A 25,824-nucleotide genomic window follows, 5' to 3' on the forward strand; every position below is an offset into this window, starting at 1 on the left:
TCCCCCATTATCTTGTATATTGATATGAGCAAATATCTCATGAAAGAGTGCCCAGAATCACTTATTCAAAATGCAAAAGCAGTGGACAGAAGTCAGCATTTCTCTAAAAGAGATTTATAATCATTGTGTGGTTCTTTTTCAGACCCTTTTCTAAGAGTCAGATTTTTCCTGTGATTGGTTTGTTTTCTTTTGCTTTCTGCCAACAAGGTGATACTTTACTAGCTTTGAAGTTTTTTTCTGTGCATTCTTGTCATTTGTATGCAAATGCATAAATAGTTTGAGTAGTAATTTTTGTTTGCCTTTGCAAATGAGGTTGAATAGAGTCATCAGTTTTCAGTGTCTCTGGGATAATATTAAAGTAGCTGGAGAGGTAAAGGGGAAGATTGTTATTTTGCTAAAAAGTTGTTAATGGGGTAAGAATTTCTCTACATGTTTTTGTTTCCCTCTCTTTCTCTGAGATCTTTTGTCAAATTTATGTTGACAAGACAGCAGTGGAAAAGGTTGTCGAGAGCAGGGCTGTAGTCCTTTGAAGAACTTGTATAGGGGGTCCTGTACACTGACAGCTAAAGATGCTGTAAGCCCAGTAAATTATGTAAAAAGAGACAGAACCATTTGCATTGACTTTTTACTGGCTGACAAAGCAAATTGTCTTTTCTATCATGTTGTGGAGAATTTACATTATTTGTTAAATGATTTCTAGAATAGAATAAAAGCATCTGGAGGAAATAATCACAGAGAAAAGCCCAAGGGATAATCTTCAGATACAGCAAAATAATTGGAGCTTTAGCTATACAGGTTGTTTGAAGCATAATTCCATGCCCAGAGGAGCCAATGGGAGAAACCTGAAATGGTTTCCACAGATATCGATTCAAAGCTTTGAGCTGGCAGAAACAGCAAGCCAATTTCTTGCAGCTCTTCTCTATGTAAAGAGTTACATTGTGCTTTTATCAAGCAATTTTATTAACTCAGAATTTCTTCACAAGCCCTAATCCATCTATTAATTCTAGGCTTTGGACCAAAGAATGTTTTCTGACCTTTGCTGCTTTCTTTTATGGCTAGAAATCTTTATTGCAATGAAACACTACATAAATCCGTAGAAAGCAGCTGACTCTTTATATAAATTGTTTCCTCCTGTGACAAAACTATGGGGCAAGATTCTCAAGACAGCAGTCTCTGTGCAATAGCAGAATGAATATGTCTTTTTCTGAGAGTAGATCCATACTCTGGTGGGAGGCTCTAGTGGATGGACTTTCTAAACTAGTCGTGTTCATGTGAAGGAGGTTTATTGAACCTTTGTGTTTTAGACAGGCTCACAGCATTGCAAAAATGAGGTGCCTGGTGGAGGCACTAGTATTTTGCTTTAAATGTTGTTAAAGACAGAATTTTGAAATGTGGGGAGACCATATGGCACATGGCAGAAAGCTTCTTCAAATTTCACTGAATCCCTGTTCACCTAAAATCTGACTCCAGATAGAAGTTTGTAGATAGGTAGCTGTGAATTTGTATTCCCTTCTGGACTGGGGGAGCTTGTGTGTTTCTGCATGGCCTATAAGTAAATGCATGGAAATTGATCTGCAGCATGGATCTTTTGTTGATCTTGTGCCCCTGTCCAGTTGTGTTGCAAACAGGCAAAACTCTCCTCACTGCTTCAAGGCAAGGGGGCTGAACTTTACACCTGAGTTTGTCTAGGGGAAAGAAATCGGGAAGGTTTTGGTTTCAGATAGATAGGCATCAGTAGCTTTTCATTCATGGCATCACCTGCATGTTCTGGCTACAGGCTGCTCTGAGGAAATGAGAACAAGAATGACATTACAGCAGCATGATTACTTGGTAGCCTTTTGTGTTTCTTGAACTGTGGGAGACAAAGCCAATGACGTGTACCTCACTGCTGTTGCTCAGTTATCCCAGTCATTAGTGAATCAGCATTTCTAGAAGGAGATTCTTGGCCAAATGTTGTGTTACCTGGGGAAGTGCTGAGTGAGTAAGTTCTTCCTCCTAGCTGACACTTCACTCTAAACACCAAGGAGTATGTCTCCTTCAGTGTGGTGTCCTTTTGGAAGACAGCAAAGAAAGGAATTGAAAAAAAGGCAAAAGTAGAGTTTCCTTTGGCTATTGATATTTCACTTCTGTGGTGCTTGCATAAGCATCCCAAGCTCTCTCTCAGGGATGAGGGGACTTATTTTTTCTCTGTCTTCATTATGGGAAATGTCAAGTGTTAGAAACATGTTTTAGTCATATTTCTGTCTGCTTTCCATGTTCTTCCATAGCATGCATGTGATATATATATATATGCTAGTTGATTTGTGGATCAGACTCTTCAGAATTAAAGCTGTTACTTTTTGTAGTATACATTTAAAGAAACATACAGAACTGTTCTTTTGGTGTCAGGCTTTTGAAAGGGCTAAAAATGTCTTCAGTTAACTCTTGCTTGGCACAGAAGTGGTATTGGCATCCTTCAAGTAAGTGACCAAGAAACAAGCACAGGTAAACAGAAATAGTTATATACCTCTGAGTGCCACTAGTTGCTTTTTTCTTTCTCCAGTCTGAGATTTTTTCTAATATGCTGTTAGACAGCAGACCCAGGAAGATATCTTGTACTTGTACTATAAATATTTTCACAGTTGTAAAAGTGGGACTTGCAGTGGGACCACCCTGAACAGGAGAAAATGCAGGGTTTGTTAGAGCCAAGTTAAGAGACTGCATCTTGTAGACACAGCTTGGAAAGGCACCTCCTGAGTTGTTGCACCCAGTCCTCCTTCTGTGTTTCACAACCAGCTATCTCAGCAGGTCATCAAACTCCAGTTTAAATATGTCTAGAGTCTTCTGATTCCAATATTCCTTCCAGAAAATGTTCTGAATTTGTAATTCCTTGACAAAAGTGCATATTGTGAAGTCTGAATTCTGGTTGTGGTGGCCAAATTTTATTTTTACACTACTTTTTGGAAGAAAATGAAAACATTAATTTTAAAGCCTGCCATATAGAACATTAAATACACCGTTTTTTGTTTCTTCCACAGTAAATGTATCCTGACTTGGTAAAGGAAGGAATGAGCTTTCTTCTAACAAATAGCTGTATCCTTCTTGGACTTGATAGAGTTCACTGGTCTATTAGGAGTAGCCATAAGGAAAATGTGCAAGTAGGAAAGACTGAACCTAGACCTCATGTGTAGTTTATTGCTTTGACAGAAAATATTTTGACTTTTTGCTCTACCTTAGGCCTGGAGGAGAAAGGAGAAACAAGTCAGAGAAAAAGTCTGACAATTTAGGCTTGACATGGTAACCTGTTTCCTCTTAGGTCCCCTAGCTACTTCACAAAAGGTGAAGGATGGAAAATGCAGATGCCCTGGGTTTGGCATTCATGTTAGATGCCACTTCTGAGGTCTAGAAGTAACAGTAACTGGATCAGTTATGTTGTTTCTATTTTGTGGGATACTATCATCTGACTATTATTTGTCTTTTTCAAGCTGTCATCTTTACATGCATCTTTCCCAAATCCACCCAGTTTCTTTCTACATCATGTATTGATAGGGGCCATGCCTAGCTTTACTAGTTCTTTCCCAGAGCTAGTTCTACTAGTTCTTTCTTAGACAGTTCTTTCCCAGAGCTGGTTCTTAGAAAATCCACACTGTTTCTGGGGAAGCAGATTAATTTGTAAACCAGTTCTTATCAAGGCCAGAACCTTGTAGGTCTTGTGAAAAGGAAGAGTCAGATGAATAAAAGCATTCATTTACATTATATTATCTGAGGCTTTTTGAGATATGTAAACCCTCTTGCTCTAGCACAGAATACACCTGCTGATTGACAGGGATGGAAGGGCAGAAGGGAGAGAGAGGCTAACAAATGAGAAAAAGGATCAGGTTGTGCTGTAGGCTTTTTACAGCTGCTCATTCTCAGTGGTGCTACTTACTGAAGCATTCGGGTAAAGTAAGATGAAAGAGTTACATGGTTATCAGAGGGGATGAGAGATTGTATTTCCTAATTCTGGGTGCAAAGTCAGCTTAAGATATTTTTTAGGGTAGCAATGTACCCTTCCAGACAGGATTAGGATCAGCTCATCTCAAAATTATTATCATCCCAAAGACACTTGTTACCACTATAGTTGCTCTCAGTAAAAAGACCATGTTGCCTTGTCCTCTGTGTGTCTCTCTATAAAATAAGAGACTATTTTGTTTCAGTCAGTGTCAGGCTATGAATAAGGAATTGTTTAGTCTTCAGTGGAATGAGTGTTACGCCTTGTAGAAAATAACTTGTTGAAAGTTTACTTGCTGTAAGTCCAGGCACTGTTTGGGTGTCACCTCTCACATTAGCACTCCAAAGCACGATATGCCAAGAAGATAGGTGAAGATACTAAATTTCTTCCAGCCTGGAATGATGCATAAAAATAAGAGGTTTTCTGGCAGGATGGGTGAAGCATTTCTGGTCAGGGGTGGGTGAAGGAGATAGGGTGAAAGTAACAGTTCTTAGTTGGAAAAACTGCTGGTTTACTAATTAAATAATACAGTGTGGTAGAAACTTCTAAAGCTGGTTGAAGTTCAAAGTTCTTCCTTCTCTTCAAATTACCATAGTTGTTTTTTTTTTTCAAACTGCAAGCTGCTGTTTGTGTTTAGGACATGAGTATGTTTGTCTCACTTTAGCTTAGTTTAGAGCTGATTTAAAAATGACTATTTCACTTTAATATGCTTCCTGTTGTTAGTAATGCTCCTTAAAAATGGAGTACTGAATTACTGTATTAACTAAATATCCTGCTTCCCAATTCAAGGGCATAAAAAGAACTACTTCTCCCTTTAAATGGCATTGAATAGTTTTTGATTCATTGATTTGGAGAAGTGTCCTCCAGTGATAATGAGGGAAAGTCTTTGCCAGGTGGTTGGTAATGTGTGTTAAGTGAACGTCTGCACACCAGAGCATACAGAGTCATTTTCTGTGATTTCTGTGAGATACACAAGAATAAGTGTGATATAATAGAAATGTGGATGTGTAGGAGAGCGAGACAGAGAAAGACAGATCTGCAGTGCTGGAACAGAGGCGGAACTCCTATTGTGGAATGCCCTAGGGACCCGATTGTATCAGTTTACATTTCCTAGGCCTGTTTTGCAGAGAAAACAACTATTTTCTATTTTTTTAACTGTAAATGGAAGTATTTTTTTCTTTGGTTTATGGATTAATATTGTAGACAAAGTACTCATGAGTTGCCTCCAGGTTGTTGCTGCTAGTTGAAAGCCACTGGCAATTTTGTTTTTTAGAGGATGAAACTATTTAAGAAGAAAGAAAGAAGGAAGGAAGGAAGAGGGGAAAAAAATATAGGGTTTCCTAGGGGGTTGTTTTAAAATTCTATCTCCTTGCTTCGCACCTGCTAAGAAATTAGAATTTAAGCTTGCCTGAGTTCCCTATGGCTACTTGCTGTCAGCGCCTGTTTTGGCAACCTCTGAGCAAAAAGCATGAAACAGCTTTGATTCTCTTTCTTCTCCCCTCCTTTCCATCTGTTGCTTCACTCTGGATCATGAGGTGTGCCAGCCTCCTTGTGCTGGGAGTGAGATCAAGCAGAAGCTCTTTTGTAAATGCTGTCAGTGTCCGAGACCCCTATAATTGGCACCATTTGCAGTGTCCCAGATATCAGCCAAGGATCAATGCAAGCAGAGAATGGAGCAGCACTCGGAGCCTTTGCACTGGTATGAGAGAGCTTCTGAGAAAAGAAGCCTGGTCTTACAGGCAAGGCAGTAAGAGCATTAGTGTTCTTTGAGGCTGGTACCTCTCTGAAATCAGTTTCAGGGTTAAAGTTATGCAACCAGTGCTATGTAATTTTTTCCAGCATATACCACTCTGGGACTAATGTCAGCTAAAGGCAAAAATGTACAGAAATGGCTGGTACATGTACACTTCAGACTGAAGGCAGAGAAAATATTTGATCTTTCATTTTTTATTAACTAACCCATTTTTCACCAAAGCTGAGGCAGAACAGGTGTGGCCAATTCAAGGATTCTGCCTTTCCTGGGAACAGTGCCAGGTATGAGTGACTTGAGAGTATGGGAGATACGACACTTCTTCGTAAGCTGCATACTCATGGTTTTGAAGTGTGATTATGAAATTCTTCCTGTAACACATGAATTTAAAGGTTTTATTTCATTCTAACTGCCATTGTTGCAGAAGAGAAGGTGCCTGTCCTGGTTATAGGAATATAGAAAGCTAGCTGGTGTGCTACCTATTAAAAGTTTATAAAGCTATGTTACATAAACACAGCTCTCTAAATTTGGCTGTATGTTTCAGTAATGAAGGCTGATTTTTTTTCCCGTTTTAACATTTCATCCTGAATTTGTTAAGTGGGCAGAAACACTAACGTGCTTTTCTATTTCTTTGTTTTCAGGAGAAAAGGAGGTTAATAACAAAGAAAAGTTGTATTTCCCAACACTGAAATGATTTAGATGGGAATTATTCTGAGAGGTGGAATTTAAAATTAAAAATTTCTCTCTTTCTCCTTTCTCTCGTCTCCCCTATTTTTATCCAAAACAGTTTGACTTGGAGAGTACAAAATAAATTATAAAGGGGATTTTCACAGAGAGTTTATTAGTGAGAAGGATAAAACTGTAAATGAATTCATGCAGAATGTTCATCACGTCCTGCAAGGGACACTACTACCTCTGATGCTTATCAAAAGTGGTAGGAGATTGGTCTGAAATAGATAGAAAAAAATACTTTTTAATAGTCTGTAGTGAAGTGCACAAGAGAATTTTTGATTAATTTGCTCCAGTAAGGGATTGGATGGAAGTTTCCACCTTTTTATCATTTTCTGAAACTGATACTGTGGTTACTAAAAGTTCAATTTTTAGTATTTTCGGATACACTAGCTTCTTCTGTCACTGACTTTGCTGCTTCCTGGACCTTGAAATGTCACTTTTTACATATTTGTTTATCTCTGACTGTAACTGCTGGATATATTTGTGAAATAAAAAGGAAATGAACAGCTCTTCCAGTTTCCAAAACTGTCATGCTAAAATAAATCATAAGCATAATTTGGGAAACTTGTCAGACTGTAATTAGGATTAGTTTTATTGAGGAGTGTGTTGTGGTGGTTACTAAGCAAAAGATAGAATGTAATTAATGACAGCCACTTCAAGTCACCTTGTATTATATGCCTTTTAACTGTTGATTTATTGGTGCAGAATTACAGTGAGGTGGCAGTGTGTGCCAGTTCAGCATATTTGGGTGAGCCATTCAATCACCTCAAACATATTTCCTGTTTGGGCTGGCAGGCACAGCTTTCCATCAAGTGGCAAGGGAAGATAGATGTAGTCTGGAGCTGTGCAGAAGAATGTTGCTTCAGGTATGTTCTAAGTTGGTGTTTTTCCTGAGCGTTTTACTGCTTTACCAGCACTATCTTTGCTCATATACCTACACAGAACCTTGACATAGTCAAGAAAAAGCACATTACAGCAGATCTGCTCTTCTAGACACATTCTGTTGCAAGCAAGAAGGTCAATGGTCCTTCAGCCAAAGTAACAGTCAGACTCCTGCAAATTCAGTCAATCGTGTGCTGAAAACAATGTGGACCTGAACAGAGTATGAAGTCTAGGAAGTAGGAGGTTATTACAGTTCTATATTGACATCAGTGTGTTACCTTCAACCTCAGATCTGATCACAGACATATATAGCTATGGTTTTCTGATATACTGTGCCGGTGGGAGAGGGAGGGATAGAAAATTACCAGGCCTGCAAGAAAACAATTGAAAAAGAAAAAAATCTGGTCACCTTTAATTGCAGATGCTTACTTAGCATCTTAGCTTAGTCATTTAGTTCAGAAGAAGCCACAAAATACTTCCCAACTGCTTGCAGTATCCTTCAAACCTTTAGTACAAGAGATAAAACCCTAAAAAGTTGCAAGGAAAACAGGGGAGACCCAAGAGGCCTAAATTTTCATTGATCTTGGGAATATGTTAAACAGAATTTCCTAAATGAGCCTGGTAAGCTGATCATGTGTCACTGCATAGACTAGACCAGTGTAAGTATGGACCTCCACCACTGAGACTAGTGTAAAATTTCTGGCATGTTAGTGTGAGGTACTAAAAGGGTGGCAAAAAGATAGAATTGCTGATTCTGCATAAGAAAGGCTGGTAAAGAGATTCCTTCTAGTTTTTGATTACATGCACCCAAAAGAATTTCAAGGATTGATGACTCAACTACTTTTCTTTCTTGTGGGTTGCATGAGATTCGGTTCTCTCTTCAGTTTTTCTTGACTCCCTTCCAGCATCCAAACACAAAATTGTAAATGTACCTAAGGATGTAAAAGGGAGTAATCTAATATAGTCAGAAAGAATATAAATAGTTTTGCTCAAGAGGGAGGGAGACATCATTACAATCCTAGGAGAGGAGACAAGAAATATAATGAGCCAGAAGAGGTACGTTGAATTGACAGTGAGAGTTATGTGAAGGCCAGAATTCCTGGATTTTCAGCAGGCCAAGTCATTACAGGGATTCATGTGCCAGGAGACTTGCTCTCTTAACTGTGCTTTCAACAGTACTTTTGTGAATCACATTGCATGCTGATGCAAATGAATTCTCTCACTATGGAAAAACACTTGAAGAGCTGAAATCTCTAGGAATGACATGTTAATGCCAGAAGGATTGATACCCTATAGACTAAGTAGCAGAATTCTGTGATAACTTTTGTTATGAGGGTTCCTTGTTTTTCTTCTTTTGTTGCTAGAATATATTTCTATAATTGTGCTTTTCTCAGTATTGCATACAATTGAATACAATTAATTAATTGTGTTTGAATATTTGTTTTCAATTGAAGCTATTTTATTACAAAAAGTAATTAATTTTTTTATTACAGAAATAAACTAAAAAAGTTTTATTATTTTATTACAAAAAATAGTTGTATAATGAGAGAATGTCTGTGGAAAAAGCTGAGTATCTAGAATGTTAAATACCAGATGGAAGGATGTGCTTTCCTAGATCCTAAACTGATGGTTGGGATTTTTCATCTTTTGACTGAGGCTTCTAAAGTTTTCCATTGGTTACTTCAAGTACTGAAGTTTGAAAGGACAGGTAATAATCACTCATCACTTTGTCAAGCCTAGTACCCCATTCACTGAAATTTGTATTGTCACTGCAACACTGAATCTTTACTTGTAAATGAAATAGCAGTTCCTTGTGCAGCTGTAGCAAGGGACAAAAGTGTCTTTTAATGAATATGTGTTTCATTTTTTCTTGCTGGCAGGATAGCTGGTATTCTTGAAACCCCTAGTAATTTGTCTCTGTAGATGACTGTCTTTGGTCATCACTGCCCTACCTTCAAGCTGACATCAAACTGAACTTCCAATCAGCACAGACAGCAAGGAATGTACTGAGATTATGTATGGTAATGCAAAGTACAGTAGAAGAAGAATGCACTGTACTTATTTTAAACAGATTTTGAAGATTTAAAGAAGAAGAAATTAGGATTGGAATATCCATAAAGAACTAGTTACAGCTGTGCATTTTTATTCCAGCTAGCCGGAGGAAGTTCAGCGCCTTTGAAGGTGTTAAAAAAACCATCCTTGCTTGTTTTAGCTCTATTTGAAGTGCAGAGGGGGGGAAAAAGTCAATGTTTACTAAAAGAGACAGAACAAAACTGGCTTAAGGAGTAAAAGATCTTGAGAATTATCAAAATGTTAGCACAAAAAAGCAAACCAGATTGGCCTCTTATAGAAATACCTGTAATGTGCCTTCCATCAAGTCAAGTCATGAGATAAGTAGAGGATTCCTCCACTAATATAATTGTTACTGTTTAATTTAAACTGGTAGATTTTTAATGCTTGCACCAAGAAAGAATCCCTCAGTTCTCCTTTGTTTTCCTTCATCTGTGTCTCTCATTTGCATTCTCAGATGCCAGTAGAGTGCTAGACTTTGATCTTTCATACTTAATAATTTGCTTTAAGCAAGTCCTTAGTCCTTTTGAATTTGATTTGCATTTGAACCAGCATCTGATTGTTCCAGCTCTGAAAAGGGACCAGGAGCCACGTGTAAACACTGCTTCATTCAGGCTGTTTTATAGCCTGTCTTTTAGGAGGAAAAGATCCTATCTTCAGTGTAAAGGAGAACTTGGTTCAAAGACTTCAGTGTCTTAAAGTCTTCAAAATGGAATTTTGCATACTTTCAGTTCAGATGGTTTGATGACTTGGTGTCGTGGCTTACTAGGTTTACTACAGAACTGCAGTGGTCCTCTGCATAATATTATTAAGATTTTTAAGAACGCTTCAGTGGTGCACATTGAATTAGCTATGTACTCTGTGTTGATAGGAGTCAGAACAAAAAGACTTCCTAAATTCAAGGGCTATTAGATTATGATTCCATACTAGGTATTCTTTTGTGCCTTTCATTGTACTGAAGATCTAGAAATTTATTCTCTTTCTTCTAGTAGACATTACAATACTTGCTTTATGCAAGTATTCCTTACATTTTCTGAAAAGAAAAGCCTGTATGCTCAGTCATGGTCTATACCAAACATTACTGATGCAGCAAAATCTTTAATTGGATTTTTACTTTTAAGAGGAATGATCAGAAATTGTTTTTTCTGTAAATAATAATGAAGCAAGATGGTATGGGAAAATTATGATTCTAACAGAGAAAAGCCATCATAATAGAAACATTTTAAAATGAGACCTGTATTATGTTAATGTAAATTATTCATCGGTTATCAAGTTTCCATGAGGTTTGTGAAGCTAACTTTGTTATGGTTCTTTAATATAACTTTAATATAACTTTAATGTTTAAATCTGTGATGCAGAGAATGGAATTCTACTCAGGGAAACCGTTCTGATTTCTGTATAATTGGAAAAGTTTATGTATTCAGTGGGCTAGTAGTACAGAGAGCAGACATCTATCTCCATGACTTTGTAATGTCACGGTGTAACGTGGGGCATAAACAAGATTGTACTTGGACAAATAGTGCTATTTTAGGAGAAGAACGTGCTACATTTGTTTTGGTATCTTTTTTGTTGCCAGGGGCTGATCAGGAAGGTTCTTGGCTTCTTTACCTGACAGATGCATTTGATTGTACTGAATTTCTGTCTGCTTTATCTTCACTTTATTCAAACTTCTTTTTATGGCTTCTTTTGCTGGTTCAGTTTAACTGCTGTTTTTCCTTCAACATTTTTGATACTCATGTGGTCTCTCAGTTCTCTGTGTCACTGCATTTTGTGTATGTAGTTTGCTCTCAAATGGAACTGCGCCATGTAAAGCTGTTTCATAGAATTAATAAGGTTGGAAAAAACCTTTAACATAATCAGTCCAACTGTTAAACCAGCACTGCTATGTTCACCACTAAACTGTGTCCCCAGGTGTCACATCCAGACATTTTTTGAATGCTTCTATGGTTGATAATGCCCTGGGCAGCCTGATCCAATGCCTGATTGCACTTTTAGACAAGATTTTTATGTAATACCTAATCTAAACGTCCCATATTGCAGCTCAAGACCATTTCCTCTTGTTACTTTGTTACTGTGCATGTTACTTTGGAGAAGAGACCAATCCCCATCTGGCTACAAACTCCTTCCAGGTAGTTGTAGAGTGGAGTGAGGTTTCTCCTGAGTCTCCTTTTCTTCAGAGTAAGCAATCCCAGTTCCCTAAGCTGCCTCTCATCAGACTTGTGCTCCTGACCCTTCCCCAGCTCTGTTGTCCTTCTCTAGACAAACTCCAGCACCTCCATGTCCTTTTTTCTAGTGAGGAGCCCCAAACTGGAACACAGGAGTGAAGGTACCCCAGCAGTGCTGAATACAAGGGGATAATCACTGCCCTGGTCCTGCTGACCACACTCTTGCTGATACAGGTCAGGATGCTGGTGGCCTTCTTGGCCACCTAGGCACATAATGGCTCATGTTCAGCTGATGTCACCCCCAGATCCTTTTCTGTCCAGTTTCCAGCCACTCCACCCCAAGACTGTAGCATTACATGGGATTATTGTGACCCAGGTGTCTGGCATGGCATTTGGCCTTGTTGAATCTCATGCAGTTGGCTGTAGCACATGGATCCAGCCTGTCCAGATCCCTCTGCAGGGCCTTCCTGCCCTCCTGCAGATCAACACTCCCACCCAATTTGGTATTGTCTGTGAACTTACTGAGGGTGCACTCCATCCCCTTGTCTAGGTTGTCAGTGAAGATTATAAACATTGGCTCCAGTACTGGGTGCTGTGAAACACTACTGGTGACTCACCATTGTCTGAGTTCATCTCCATTCACCACCACTCCCTGAGCTTGCTCATCCAGACGTTTTTTTACCCAGTGAACAGCACATCCATCCAAGCCATGAGCAGTGATCTGGTCCAGCTGAATGCTGTGGGGAATGCAGTCAAAGGCTTTACTGATGTCCATGTAGAAAATACCCACAGCCTTTCCCTCGTCCACTACGTAGGTCACCTTGTTGCAGGAGACAAGGTTAGTTCTGCCCTTCAATGATTTTCAAGCTATAGTTTTCCCAAGGTGTTACTAATTTTTGGAGTTCTTGAGAACTTCTCTGCAGCCATTCTGGCTACTTAGTTCTAAAAGGCAGAGTACATAAACATCTAGGGTGTTAACATCTCTAATAACTGAATAATTGCTGAAGTGATTGCTGAAGTTATTATTTTAATACCTCATGAGCCTTCTGCTCATTCAGTTCCTTATTACCTGAGCAGTGGATGGGCTTTTCCACAGCTTTTCTGTTTCTTCTAGTTCTGTGAATTGAAGATACACAAAACCTTACTGGGGTAAGCCTAAGGAGGTGTAGATGGTGTCCTAATGTGTCCTAGCAAGGTGTGTTCATCTGCTCCTTCTTTAGCCTCTCAAAATGTTTCTCCTGTTTTTATTCATAGTCCCTGTGATAACATTTCCTTTGCTTCTCAGCCCTTACTTACTTTCTGTCTCAGGCAAACTTTTCATGTCTTTGTCTTGTTTCTCAGTTTGTGTTTGTCATCTGTTTCAACTTTATCTCTCAAGCCTTCTGGTGACATTTTTCATCTTTTTCCACTGTGTTTGTTGGTACTCTGAGACAGGATCTTCATTTTTTTTTTCAGAAGTAATCCTATCTTTCATTAGCTTAAGATAGTATTCTTCTGGTTTGCCAAGCTACCTTCTTAACTTTAACATCACCCTGCAATTTGTGAAATGCAAAATATGTGGAGAAAAAGTAGATAACTTCTTTGTCTGCAGTTCTTCTGGCTGTTGAGTACCAAGACCAGTTATTTCATTTGGCCATGACAAGAGTTCTCTGTTTACTCCAGAGCAGTAGTCTAAGTAAAACATGGACACTAAAAGAAATTTTTTTATAGGAAATATGTTAGTAAAAGTGTATAAAATGCTGTAATTTAAAACATATTTTTAATTAGACTTTAGCATAAAATACCCTGTTTTGAACTAAGATTGTAAATTGCAGTGGATTTATGGAGGCCTGATTGTTCTATTTTGCTAATTTAAATTTGAGGTAATATTCAAACTGTTTGATGAAGTCTTAAAGAATGACAGCCTACTAAACTTGGAAAGATGATCTGCTAAATCCTAGGGAGCACAGAGATTGTGGTGTCTCAATCCTAAGAGATACTCAAAAGCCATCTGGATATAGTCTTAGGCAATTGGCTCTTGATGGCCCTCCTTGAGCAGGGGAGTTGGACAAGATAGACTCTGGAGATTCCTTCCAGTCCCAACCATTGTGTGAATCTGTTAGAGGAATGCCCTGATGCCATGTTAAATGTACTTCAACAATTTAGTGTTATGTTTTCTGTCATCCTGTTTCTGAATTGGCTGTGGGATTCCAGGGAGATCTCTTTATCTCAGTTCTTGTTGCCTTTTCAGACTTCTACGATGTCTGTAAACAGGATTTCTCAGTAGTGCTTACAGTAGTTGCTGATTAAAACCCCCCTGTATCTGGGACAAATTTGGTCACATAATCCATTATTCCAAGGAATCTTAGTATCTTTTCTGTTGACTAGACATGATGATAATGCCGTTTTTGTACTCTGCCTGCACATCTCAATGCACTAACAGCTTTCTGTACTTCCACTACAATCCTTCCAATGTATGTCCTTTATGTTTTGGTTTGGGTTTTTTTGGTTTTTTTTTTGTGTGTGTTTGGTTTTAACTTGGCCTTTTCCTAATCTTCACAAAGTTGTTGAATGCCTCTTGCTGCTCTCTCTTCCTGTCTTTTCCCATAGGAAATATTACTATGTAAAACCTGATACCCTGTCTGTCCCATCATAAGATGAATGCATAACCTTTTCAAATGGCATCTGTTGGAATTTTGCATATTCGTCTAACACAGGAATACTTGATATCAATGGCCTCTCAAAACACTTCCTTTTGTAGGCACAAAAAAAAGTTCCAATTTTACATGGGTTCTTCCTTGTGCAGAAAGAAGGGAATATGTAGTTACTTTGTTTTCTTATTTGTTATATCCTGAAGTTGTCTTACTCTGCTCTAACTTTGAGAACAGTGAGGCTGCAGTGGGGTTCAGTTGCTCAAGCCCACTGTTATCCCATTGTGGTTCATTGCTGGTGTGTTGGGATTGTTGGTCTCAGCAGTCAGCAATGAACTGCTTACATTGTATTTATTTAGATCTTTGGATAATGCAAGGCAAGATTGATACAGACTGTAAGCTCTGGTGGAGGTCACATTAGACGCTGCAAAAATGCAAATGAATTACTGAAGTGAGAGGAAAATGTTGTTATCCCCCACTGAAGTAAGAAGCTGCTTACCAGCCAGTTTAGCAGGGAAGATGTTTTTTAGTCTAAAAAACAGATATTTGCATATCTAAGGAAGTGAATAAGCACTATTAAGAAAAATTGACAGACTGTGTCTCAAAAATGGAGGAAACAGAAGGAGTCAGGATGAAAGAGATGTAAGTCTGTTTAGATCCCAGAAACATTTCAAAGCCTGTTGTGATTTAACTGATGAAGGAATATGAAGATCTCAGAGGGAATGGAGGAGTGCACCTGAGAGCGCTCAGTGAGAAGTTCATCTCTTGCAGATGAATTCTCATACCAGAACTTGTGAATAATTTTTCAGTGATTGGGAAAATGTGAAACATAAGGTGTGCACAAGGACCTGAGCTGTGATTACCTCCTTGTTGCTGCCAGTTCAATATGGATGTAGGTTTGGATCAGTGTAACTACATTAAACATAGATTTTGTCTTTTTGGTGGTAACGTTACTAAGCATTCAGCAGTGTTGTCAGTTTTGAAAGTTATTGATAAAATGTATGACTGATTTTTTTTACCTGAATTTGGCTTAAATGTGATTTAAGGGAACTAAAAAGGCATACTTAATATAAAGGTATAGCATTGCCATGCCCTATAGCATTTGTGTATCATAGAAGTACAAAGGAAATACTAATAGGTCTAAGTGTTGCTGTCATCACATCCCCCTTGTCAGTGTAGTCACTCCATTGGTGGAATGGAGAGAGAGCTGTAATTCATCACCCTTTCAGAATTTCTTCCCCCACTCTGACAAGGACTATTGCTTGTCTAGACTGTCACTGTGTGTGCATCTCCACATGTTCTCTCAGCTCTGGATGATTTTCTATTTTGTGTTTATTTTCTGGTGGGATATTGGATTATCAATCTTACTCCTTGTGTCAGAGAGCTGACTGATCTCGCTAAACTTTGTTCTGGACTAGATGGCTCCGGTTGTTTGCCATGCTCTGCTTTTCCTTTTTTTCTGAGGAAGTCAGGAGTCTGTTCCTGAAATACTTGTCTCAGGTCTGTCCTAATCTGTTGTGTTGTCAGCTCTGGTTAGCTCCTTGCCAAACTTGGGTAGTACTGCTCATTTGGTATCGGTCACCAGCCTCTCTTCAGTGTGTCACTTTTCTTTTGTAACTTCAGATAACAAATACTTCTTTCTAGAGTAGTTTATTTTTACAGTTTGCAGTATTCCATTTTTGTGACAGATTTTCATGTTTGGGTTCTATTCTCTGAGTTAATTGAAACTATTAAACACTTGAAGTATGTCTGGAACCACAACTGTCAGAAATAAGGTTACTTTCTAATTACTGTCTTTCTCATCACTAGTATCAGTTGTTTCCAGGTGCAGAATGAAGTACCTTCATCCCTTCCCATTGTTTTTCATGCTCAGGGAGATTTTCAGCTCTGGTGAAGGTTTCAGCTATTCTGCTTTTCCATCTTGCTAATTTCTTCTATTTCTCTTAATTACTTCCCCCTTCCCCCTCAGATAACCATATGAGGTTAAGTCTGGGTCCAGATGCTTAGAAAAAGACCCTGTTTATTTGGAGACATGTTACTGCCTTCTTCTGCATAGGATGTGTACTGAGTGGAGCCCACCACTCAGCACTCCCGTGGCAGGAAAGTGAAGCTTCTTGTTGGTTCAGATCTTGGTGCTGGATTTTACTGTGGGAAACACAGGGCAACTGTGCAGAGGCATCGTTTTTTCTGTCACAGTCTTGTAGCTGCTTTTTGACTGTGTTTTTTTTCACCTGTCATGAGTTGCTGCACAGCATGATCGGCAGGCTGTGCCTGTGCTGATTGGTAACAGACTGAAGTAGTAAATTCACTTAGTTAAATATCTCTAGGAAGTCTAAATGCATCAAGGAGTTTATCTGGGACTTCTGTATTCTGATCCATTAGGGTGTAATTTGAGCCTCTTGTGAATATGGATTGTGTGACAAGACTTAGTTTACCTGGTTGTGTCCTTAGGTATGGGTGGGAAGGAGAGAGTTTGAACTTGCATGAGGACAAAGTGAGTCCTCTGTTACTTGCATTTCTTTAGAATTCAAGATGATGGATTTTTATTGTAATATGTCATAGAAAGATACTAATTCTTTTATTAAAATAATTTAATAAAGTGATGAATGGATTACTGTTTTTAGTATTGCGATAGTAAAGTTATATCCTGATTTACTATATCGAAAATATTTGCATAAGAATGTAAAATAAATAAACTCTATTCTAGGACTTAGGATACACAACAAGATCTAAAAACAGTATCTCAGGAGCTATCCAATACAGTTCATTTGCATTTTCTCATCTTACTCTGGAACAGAAGATAAATAGATACAGTCCCCACAAAAATACTGCCTTCAGATGTATCAGTTAATATGATTAGGTACATTGTAATTTTATTTCTATGTGAAATATAAGATACTACTAATGCAAAATAACTGCCTATCTTTCCAAAATTCCTATTTCTACCTTCCCTGTTAAACTGTGCCCATCACCTGTGAATGTGATCTGACTTTAAAGCAAACATAAAAAGAGATAAACACTTGAAGAGTGTTGTACTTACGCAGACATTAATCTCTTTAGTACTGTGATGCAAATCAGTTTAATGTGTGCCAGATGAAAAAAAATAAAATTATCTCATTACTACTCTTAAGTAGAATGGAGTTCTGGGGTTTTCTGTGTACCTGCACCTTGATTTTGCAGCAAAGAGAAGGAATATGGCAGTGGCACTTGATCATTTTCTTTGCAGCAGCATTCATACTGATAGTGCTCAGTAATCAGTGTCGTGTTGTTTTCAGCCATAGAATCCTCATGCTCTATTAACTCTGGTGGTAGGAAAATGGCTGTTGGCAATTTTCCATCATGTCAGTGCTCTTAGTATTTACGTTAGAAACAGTATTTATGAAGGCAACAAAAGTATTTCTTGTTTTTTTTTCCTCTCTCCAGATATTTCAGCGTTGAGAGTTGGATTTTCTGTGTTCTATTGCTTATATACTGTAGAGGATACATACACAGTACTATCCTGTTACCTGGAGTAACAGAAACCTGAACTCATTTCAGTCTGTCCTGGTTTGAGCCATAGAGCTCCCTGTTTGAATTCCCTTATAAGGCTGAAATGGAGGAAAGAAGTTTATAAAGAAACTTTGTGAAAGATTTTTTTTCCTTGTTTAATACCGTGCAGCAATTCATAATGATCTGTCCAGGTATTATTTTAAAAGAAAGGCATTGTTCCTGTGCAGATCGATATAACCTAGCTGATACACAATTCATCCTCAATGGGCGATTGCATTCATTTTTCATTTTAACATTGAATCATTTGATATACTTTGAAATAACAAAGCAATGATCTATGGACTGGGGGTATCAAAACTGAAAGAAATTTAATAATATGCATGTCAAATAAAATCAACAGATTTCTATTTTATTTTCTTGAACTATAAACTAGTTATCACCAAGTGTCAAGGCTCAGTTGCTTGAAAACCTAGCAAAGTTTTTCTTTCTTTGTTTCTGTGAAGATATATTCTCTCTCCTTACCCTCCCCAGCTTTCTCTCACACATTTTTTTCCCCTCTTGGATCCTTTAATATTCACATTGCATTAAACATCTGCTATATGTATCAAACACTCTGAGAATCCATCCATTGTTTATGTCAGTTAATGTTAAGCAATACTTTGTACAGCAATAAGAAGCAATAAAAAACCCAGCAATAAACTGCTGTGTGGTAGTGATTTCTCCTCAGGGTCTGCAACAAGCCATTTGATTTGACCAGAATAATGGCAAACTATTTTAGACCTTTGCATTAACTCTGCAGGCCAGCATCCGTGTGGGTTGTTAAGTGTCAAGCTTACAGAAGGGTAGTGGTGATACAGTTCTGGAGATAAAAACTGATGTGTGCCAGAATAAGCATTTGGCTGAGCAGAAGCATTAATCGAAGATTTCCTGTGGGGGTGTCATCCAGGTCATTTGTGGCTTCTGTGCATTTGAATGCTTTACATGTGCTGAGATAAGACAGAAGAATACTATTAAGTTTAAAGACAGCTAATTTAGGGTATTTAAGTTCTAACTGCCAAAAGTGAAATACTCAATTGATTCAGTTTTCAGAAAACATGCACTTAGTATTTTCCGAAAATAGGGTGTTTCAAAGTGTCTCAAGGCAAACATGGGTTTGAGAGAGCTTTTACCAACCTTGTTGATATCCTTGGGATATTTGGGTTTTTTGGTGTGTCATCACATTGTGTTGTTCCCCTGCCTGCCTTCTCCCTCCCCCATGTATCTTTTTTAAGGGGATGAAAGTATATAAAGAAGTCACTTGGTTTTCCAGAACGAACTTCTCTGACATAAACTAATCAAACAGTGCAAAAAAGACAAATCAGCAGCTAATTTAGATATTTATTGCAAGTACCATTATCAGTAGAAAATTTGGATATTTCTTACAATAATTACTGTTTAACTTCATGTTTTTTAATGAGATCTGTCACTTTTTGTATTTGGCTTATTCCTAGTAAACCTGCAAAGATCATGAAATGGTACTGGGCTACAGAAAAGCATCTTCTACTTAGTAAAAAAATTACTTTGATTAAGGAATCTGAGTGGTAGAAATATGTACCCTTCTGGTAAACAGTTCTATTTTTTTTTTTCTATTGCTACAGCAGCATTCATCTAGGAAATTGCACAAAGCCTTTAGAGAAATTTAACAGAGCTATTGATTGCATTACGCAGTACCAGGAAAGGGCAAAAACATACTTATGACATGACTTAAATAAACTGATACTAGTCCATGCTTCCTCTTAGTTTGTTGAATTTGTTGTCAGAAAAGTGGACATCCTGTGGGAGCAAGATACCTGCACCAATATCCTGAAGAAAGCTTCTGAAGAAATGAATGAAAATAACATTGTGAGAGGCACATAGATAAATTCAAATTATTTTTGTAGTGTCATTTTTGTAATAAAAATAGGGATTATAAGGGAAAACCATGGAGTTCATGCAGTGAACAGTTTATCCCTGAATGCCTCCTGGATTTATTAAGGAAAATATATGCTTGACAGAAAATTCTTGTCTCTCAGTTTTATGTTCTCGTTTCAGTGTTTCAGGGGTCTCAGATATTTATTTGGGAGACTTCTCATGTATGCTAGCAGAAAATTTGCAGAAATAATTAATGAATCTAGTTTTTTGTTTTGTTTTTTTCCCTTAGTGCTTTTAACTTTCACCATGACTATTAGAAATTTAATACTGTCATGTTCTGGAGTATCTAGCTCTTGGTTACATTTCAACCAGCAGCTAAAACAAATAAGATTGCAGTTCATAATGTTAGTAAATGTGGATGTGGATGTCTGTTGGTGTTTATTCATGCACTCATATTTCTATGTATAGTTAGGATGTGTGCATGTTATACCAATATCCTTGTCCAGCTTCTAATGGGGGTGGTTAGGTATAGTGGAATCACAGTGATGGAGAAGATGCTTTGGTGTTTGCCAAAGAGTAGGATGGTAAAGCAGGGGGAAAGGCCCCACAAATTCATGGTACTCTGCATGAGAGAGCTGGATCATTTTGCATTTAATCCTTTTCTGTTCTAACCTTGCTCTCAATTTAAAATAAGAGTGATGCTCCTAGTTTGTACTTTGGGGAATATAGAGGTTTTTAACAGAACTTAGAAGATACATGACTGAGTGGCAAAGATTGAAAAACAGTATCAATTGAGCACATTGCACAGATAGTAAGTTCATAGATAAAAAATTCCCATCAAATGTGTGTTTGCTTTATGGCCAATTTAGGTGTGAAATTGCTAATTCCTATTTTGCACTATGATGATAACTTGCTGATAATGTCAAAGGATTATATTTTGATGTAAGCTCACATAGTTATGATGCCTTAATTAAATGTTTGGAAATAAAGAAAGCTGTTGAGCTATGTACAATTTTTGTAACATAATTTCTTTTTCATGAGAGTCACACAGAAATAGTTTTTTTAAAATTCCAAATGCTGTTCTTGTTTTCAAATAATTGTACCAGTATAGCATGTTAGTGGGAAGATCCAACATATTTTTGTCTTGTGATTTTATTTTAGCTGTGTAATTTTTACTTGTTGGTCATGAATGTCTCTGTGAAGGCCAGGAGGTGGAAACCCTTTATTATTCCAGCACTACATGGGACTCTGCACTGCTGTATCAGGAAATCTCAAGTAACAGTTTTATGACGCATGAGGATATTATTCCCTGCAAGCAATAACACACATTTCTATTTCCCCAGCAATATCCACATAATCAAACATTCACAAGTGCTTTACAAAGAATTTAATTAAATAGTGTGCAGAGTGACTGGATGCAGCATGTACACAAGCCGTTATATATTCAGTAGTTCCATTTTGCAGTTAGTGCAAAACACTTTCGTGCAGTAATATATGTGAATGATATTTCCATCAAAATGTGCATTATCACTCCTCCTTTTGTACCTTAAAAATGACACTAAAACCTTAACAGATGTCACCTCCAGGATCACAGGATACCTTGCTCAGGGCTCTAATGGTGTGATAAACAGGGAAATACAAATTCTCATGTTGAGACTTGAACATCACACATTGTTCCTCTGAAATCAAACGTTTATTACTCCCCAGAGAAAGATATGGATTATTGTGTCTTTTACCACAAAACTAGACGTGTTTGGAATTTTATTTAAAGGTAGTAGAAATTTTTGAAGCTAACAAAGACCAGACACTGAAAAATTAACATTGAGACATGGATATTCAGAATTTAGAAATGGACAGTAAGTAGCAAAAAATTTTGATTGATGATGTATTTTCACAGACCATTCTGTCAGTCAGTGGAGATGAAGGAAGTTTCTTTCGCATTAAAGTGTAGTGTATCAGACCCTGTACTAGAAAATGGTAGTGTGCTCATACTCACTCAACATTATTGGTATGCTCATGTCACCTGCAGGGATTAGCATTCTGGAAACTGACAGGGTTATCTAATATGTTTTGTTTTCTCTTCAGAAAAGTCGTTTCAGCAGTAGCCGGTGCGTGAAAGGACTTTTCAGGCTTGCAGAGAAATGGGGCTATGTTGGATGAAAGTGATTTAAAATATCCCTCTGTGGCTGCCTACCTGCAAGGCAGTTATCTGTCCATCAGATTGGAAGGTTTTATTGGTGTGTCAGTGCTGTAAAGTATCAGTCCAAACCAGCAAAGCAATACCAACGACACAAATAGTGAAAGACAGTCTATAATTAGCCTGTAAATGTGTTTAATGTGAGACCTCACCCTTGTTTCCCAGTTCCACAAGAGTTATTTCAGTGTATTACTGGATGACACTAACAAAAAGATTTTGTTAGTGTCATCCAGTAATACACTGAAATAACTATATAATCCATTTTGGTGGGAAAGAAAGACCAAAAACTACAAATGAACCCAAAAGAGAATAAAGAGATGAAAGGATCAGTGAAAAATAGGGACCTGCTTTTACTTTAGTGCTAGTTCTGTTCTATGTTCAAAGGGAAATGCTGAAAACTTAGTTGGGGTAGATAAGAACAGTATTCATCTTCTGAAGACACTTTTGGAGGAAAGTTGAATTGGTGTAGGAGAAGTTATGGGATTCTTTACAGAGTTGAGAATGGAAGAGATCTCTGTTTAATGTTACTGAAAACTTGCCATTAACTTCAGTTATTCCACCTGGTAATGCTTGTGTCTTTTTTTTTTATCCCATCCTTATTCCTTCTTTGTATAGGAGACAGGAGCTTTTCATTTTGCATGTCATTTATAACAAATTGCTGCTATTCTGAAAAAATTGTACAGTTCTGAAGAAGAAAAGGAAAGCATGTGATTTTGAATTTACTCACATGCCTAATCTTGAACACCATGTTTTGGATTTTTACCTTATTTTCTTTAATTAGGCTCATGTTCTAGTGTTTGCTTTTCTATAAAATATTTATTCCTTAGCATTTGAAGTGTGTCTCTGTGATTTGGATATTTTCTGCATGTATTTGGAAGTAGCTGCTAGACATGTCTTGTATTCTCTAGGAGGCTGGTATTTTTATGCTTCTTGGAGCAGGCCCTTTTGAGGAATGCCAGAATATACCCAAATTCTCATTTCCCAATATTTCTGTGGCAACTTCCTATGAATCTTGGAGTAGAGCTCCTGCAGTCTGTTTGTTCTCCAAGCTAATTCCAGCACATGCATCAGCAAGCCAAAACAGACAAACCTAGGAGAGGTGTCAGTGCTGTAATACAATTTAGAGTATTATTTAGAATAATTAGGTCAGAATTTCTCTTGTTCATGTTAGGAAGTCACCCAGTGAACGACCACCTAGACAGACTTGTGATAACTGCCAATGAACTAGCTTTGGAAGCAGAGGTAGTAGAAGCAAATGATAGAAGAGCGTGGCAGCCAGGCTAATTAATTGAGAAGTCAGGCTAATTAGTTTGACTGGAGGGATCACCATGCTGATGTCACATTGTAGCTTCCAAAATTCTGTGTGATCTTTACACAGGTTGTACTGGGCTTCTGATAGACAAACAAGTTGTTTCTGGGGTCTTTCAGATGTTTTTTGCTGTGAAGCAGAGTTGTGTATTGGTTTATTTCCTATGGAAATTTACTGTAGTCAATGTAGTTGGTAGTCAATTTAGTTCCTTTTCAATCTTCTGCAGTTAAAATTTTTCTAAGACATATATTTTACTATTGAGTTGTTCAACCTCATGCCACTGTGAGAGATTCCTTGGTGCTTTTTTTTTACTTGATGAAGGACTATCTCATCTTGGTCCTAATATTTTGTCACTTACTGAGTACAAAAGTGAAGTTCCTTAAGTTGCATATGGTTCCATTGTTCCAGCCGGCAGGGCTGAGAGATGGCTGTCAGCAGTCTTGCTCCCAGATGATGTGTGCTAGCAACAGTGCACACCAGAAGATGCCTTGTTTAGTAAGAACTGGGGATTCTAAACAGTTTGCCATTTTTCTTGATGTTGTGAAATGGTATGTCTTCAGTGCACCCCTAAATGTCAGTCATTACATACAGTTTGATGTGTAAGATCAAACTGTTCATAAAGGAGTTGTTTTACTGAAAATATAAAAAATACTTGTAGTAAGAGTCTGTGTTACTGTGCTGATATGGTGTAGTAAACATGAGAAGCAGTATCAAACCCAGAAGTGAATCAACAAGGTGTAAATAAGCTGTATTCTCTATAGAATGCTTCATTAGAAATACTAAGTACTGTATTACATCAATAACATGGTAATCATTTGTGAACAGATAGTGGCATAGGATGAAAGTGAGTATTTTATCAATGTTTCCTAAGAAATATTACTAGAGATAATTTTTGGTTGTGGTTTGTGTGATTTTTTTTTTCCCCCCATGTATGTTATTTAAAATGTTTTTAGTAATGATTTATGGTCCTTCCTACAACAGCTCTTCAGCACAGTAGCTCCCACAAGGAGTTAACATGTATTTTTTCTGTTTCTAGATCTGTTGGCTGTGCCTAAGCATCCTTATGCTGCTATGGAAAACTGGGGACTGAGTGTTTTTGTGGAGCAAAGGATACTGCTAGATCCAAGCATTTCTTCTATTTTATACCTACTGGATGTCACCATGGTCATTGTACATGAGCTATGCCATCAGGTATTTAAGGTGTCCACGTATTTGATCTTAATGTCAGAATCCTTTTCAGAACTGAAGATGGATTTGTATTGTACATATGGATGGTTGTGATTTCTGTTGTAACTGGAATCCACGTAACATGGAGGTCTGTAAGACACATCCCTACAGTACAGAAACTGTGAAGACTCAAAATGGGGATAGGAGAGAAAATTGGTAGCAATGAACAGAATCTCTTTCTTCTGTAGTGGTATATTCTGTGTGTTTGTGTGTCAGTGTATTTGTTACTGGTATGTAGAATAAACATGATGGTAGCAGATTCATGCTAAGTTTCATGTTCGTGTCAAAAAATGTTTTGTCTGAAGTCAATTGGTAGTAGTCTTTGTATTCTGTCATATATACACATATCCATTTTCTTCTCAGTTCTTTTCCAGCTTGGTAGTGACCCTTTCTGTTCACGAATGGTGGATAAGTGAGTCTTTATGTCTACAGAAACTATTGTGTCAATAAGAAAACTTAAAATAATAAACCCATATTACAATTTATTTTACGTTTTTCCCATCTTCTTATCTCAAACTAAACACATTACAAGTGTTAGTAATATTGACTTGAATGCAAATGTTATTGAAGAAATTTGCTACAGGGGCAGGAAACGCTTTCTTATGCTCATAAGAGGCATAATCATAGCCTTCAGGTTAAAATGAATGAAATCCTACTGTGTAATCACCATGGCTTACATCTGTGACTTTACATAGTATTCTTTAAAGGCAATGCAAATGCTTAACACTTTCTGCAAATAAAAAGTACCATGTAAAAGGGAGCCATTGTAATGGCAGTCTGGCAGATGAGCCTGAAAATAATGTTTGGTTCATGTTTGTATTTCACATTAAATTGGTCGATGAATATGAAATCCTCAACTAAGAAATGAAATTTTTATTGAAAGTTATTGTTGGTTTGATCTTGATATTATCATCTGATTTTGCTATAAGCTCTTCACTGTGCAGTACAATAGAATAGTACACAGTTCAGCTAGAAAAATTACAGTGCCTTAGGAATCATATGTGGAAAACATACATTAGGTCATCAAGTCACAGTTCCTGTGAGTATTAGATTTTTCCATGTGATGTGTTTGTAGTGCTGGGTTCAGTGCTCCTGATGACAGGGTTATATGGCTTCCCTTAAAACCTTTTGGTTAAATCTGATGGTAAGTAACTTTTCCCAAGTGTTCAGCTTAAGTCTTGGTTTTTCTAAAGTTGTTTTATTACTTCCAGTTATTCTTTGCACTGCTTTGATAATTTCCTCTGCTTCCAGAGCAATTTGTACTTCAGATGTGGGCAATTATCACATCAGTAACTGACCAAGTTTGCTTATTTGATTCTTACAGACACTGAAGCCATTTTACATTGTTCTGGGAATTTTAGAGGATCATGAAGTAGGCAAAAACTATAGCTGAATTTATTTTAGGGTAGAAATATGATCATAAAGTGCATTTAAGTGACCTTATAATTGCAGATGAGGAGGTTGATGTCCCTGTTGATATCATTTCCAGTGCTGTTTGCTTAATTAAAAGTAA

The 25,824-nt window shown here is 37.5% G+C and overlaps 1 protein-coding gene across 1 annotated transcript in view; it reads left to right on the plus strand.

The window, feature by feature from the left end:
- TRHDE (thyrotropin releasing hormone degrading enzyme) overlaps nt 1–25,824 on the plus strand; it is a 211,945-nt gene that overhangs the window by 55,984 nt on the left and 130,137 nt on the right. The window contains exon 4 of the mRNA XM_015628042.3: nt 24,121–24,275. Within this exon, the coding sequence (XP_015483528.1) occupies nt 24,121–24,275 (155 nt within the window). The remainder of the gene's footprint in view (nt 1–24,120; nt 24,276–25,824) is intronic.

The sequence above is a fragment of the Parus major genome, chromosome 1A, assembly GCF_001522545.3.
Source record: "Parus major isolate Abel chromosome 1A, Parus_major1.1, whole genome shotgun sequence".
Classification (NCBI taxonomy): domain Eukaryota; kingdom Metazoa; phylum Chordata; class Aves; order Passeriformes; family Paridae; genus Parus; species Parus major.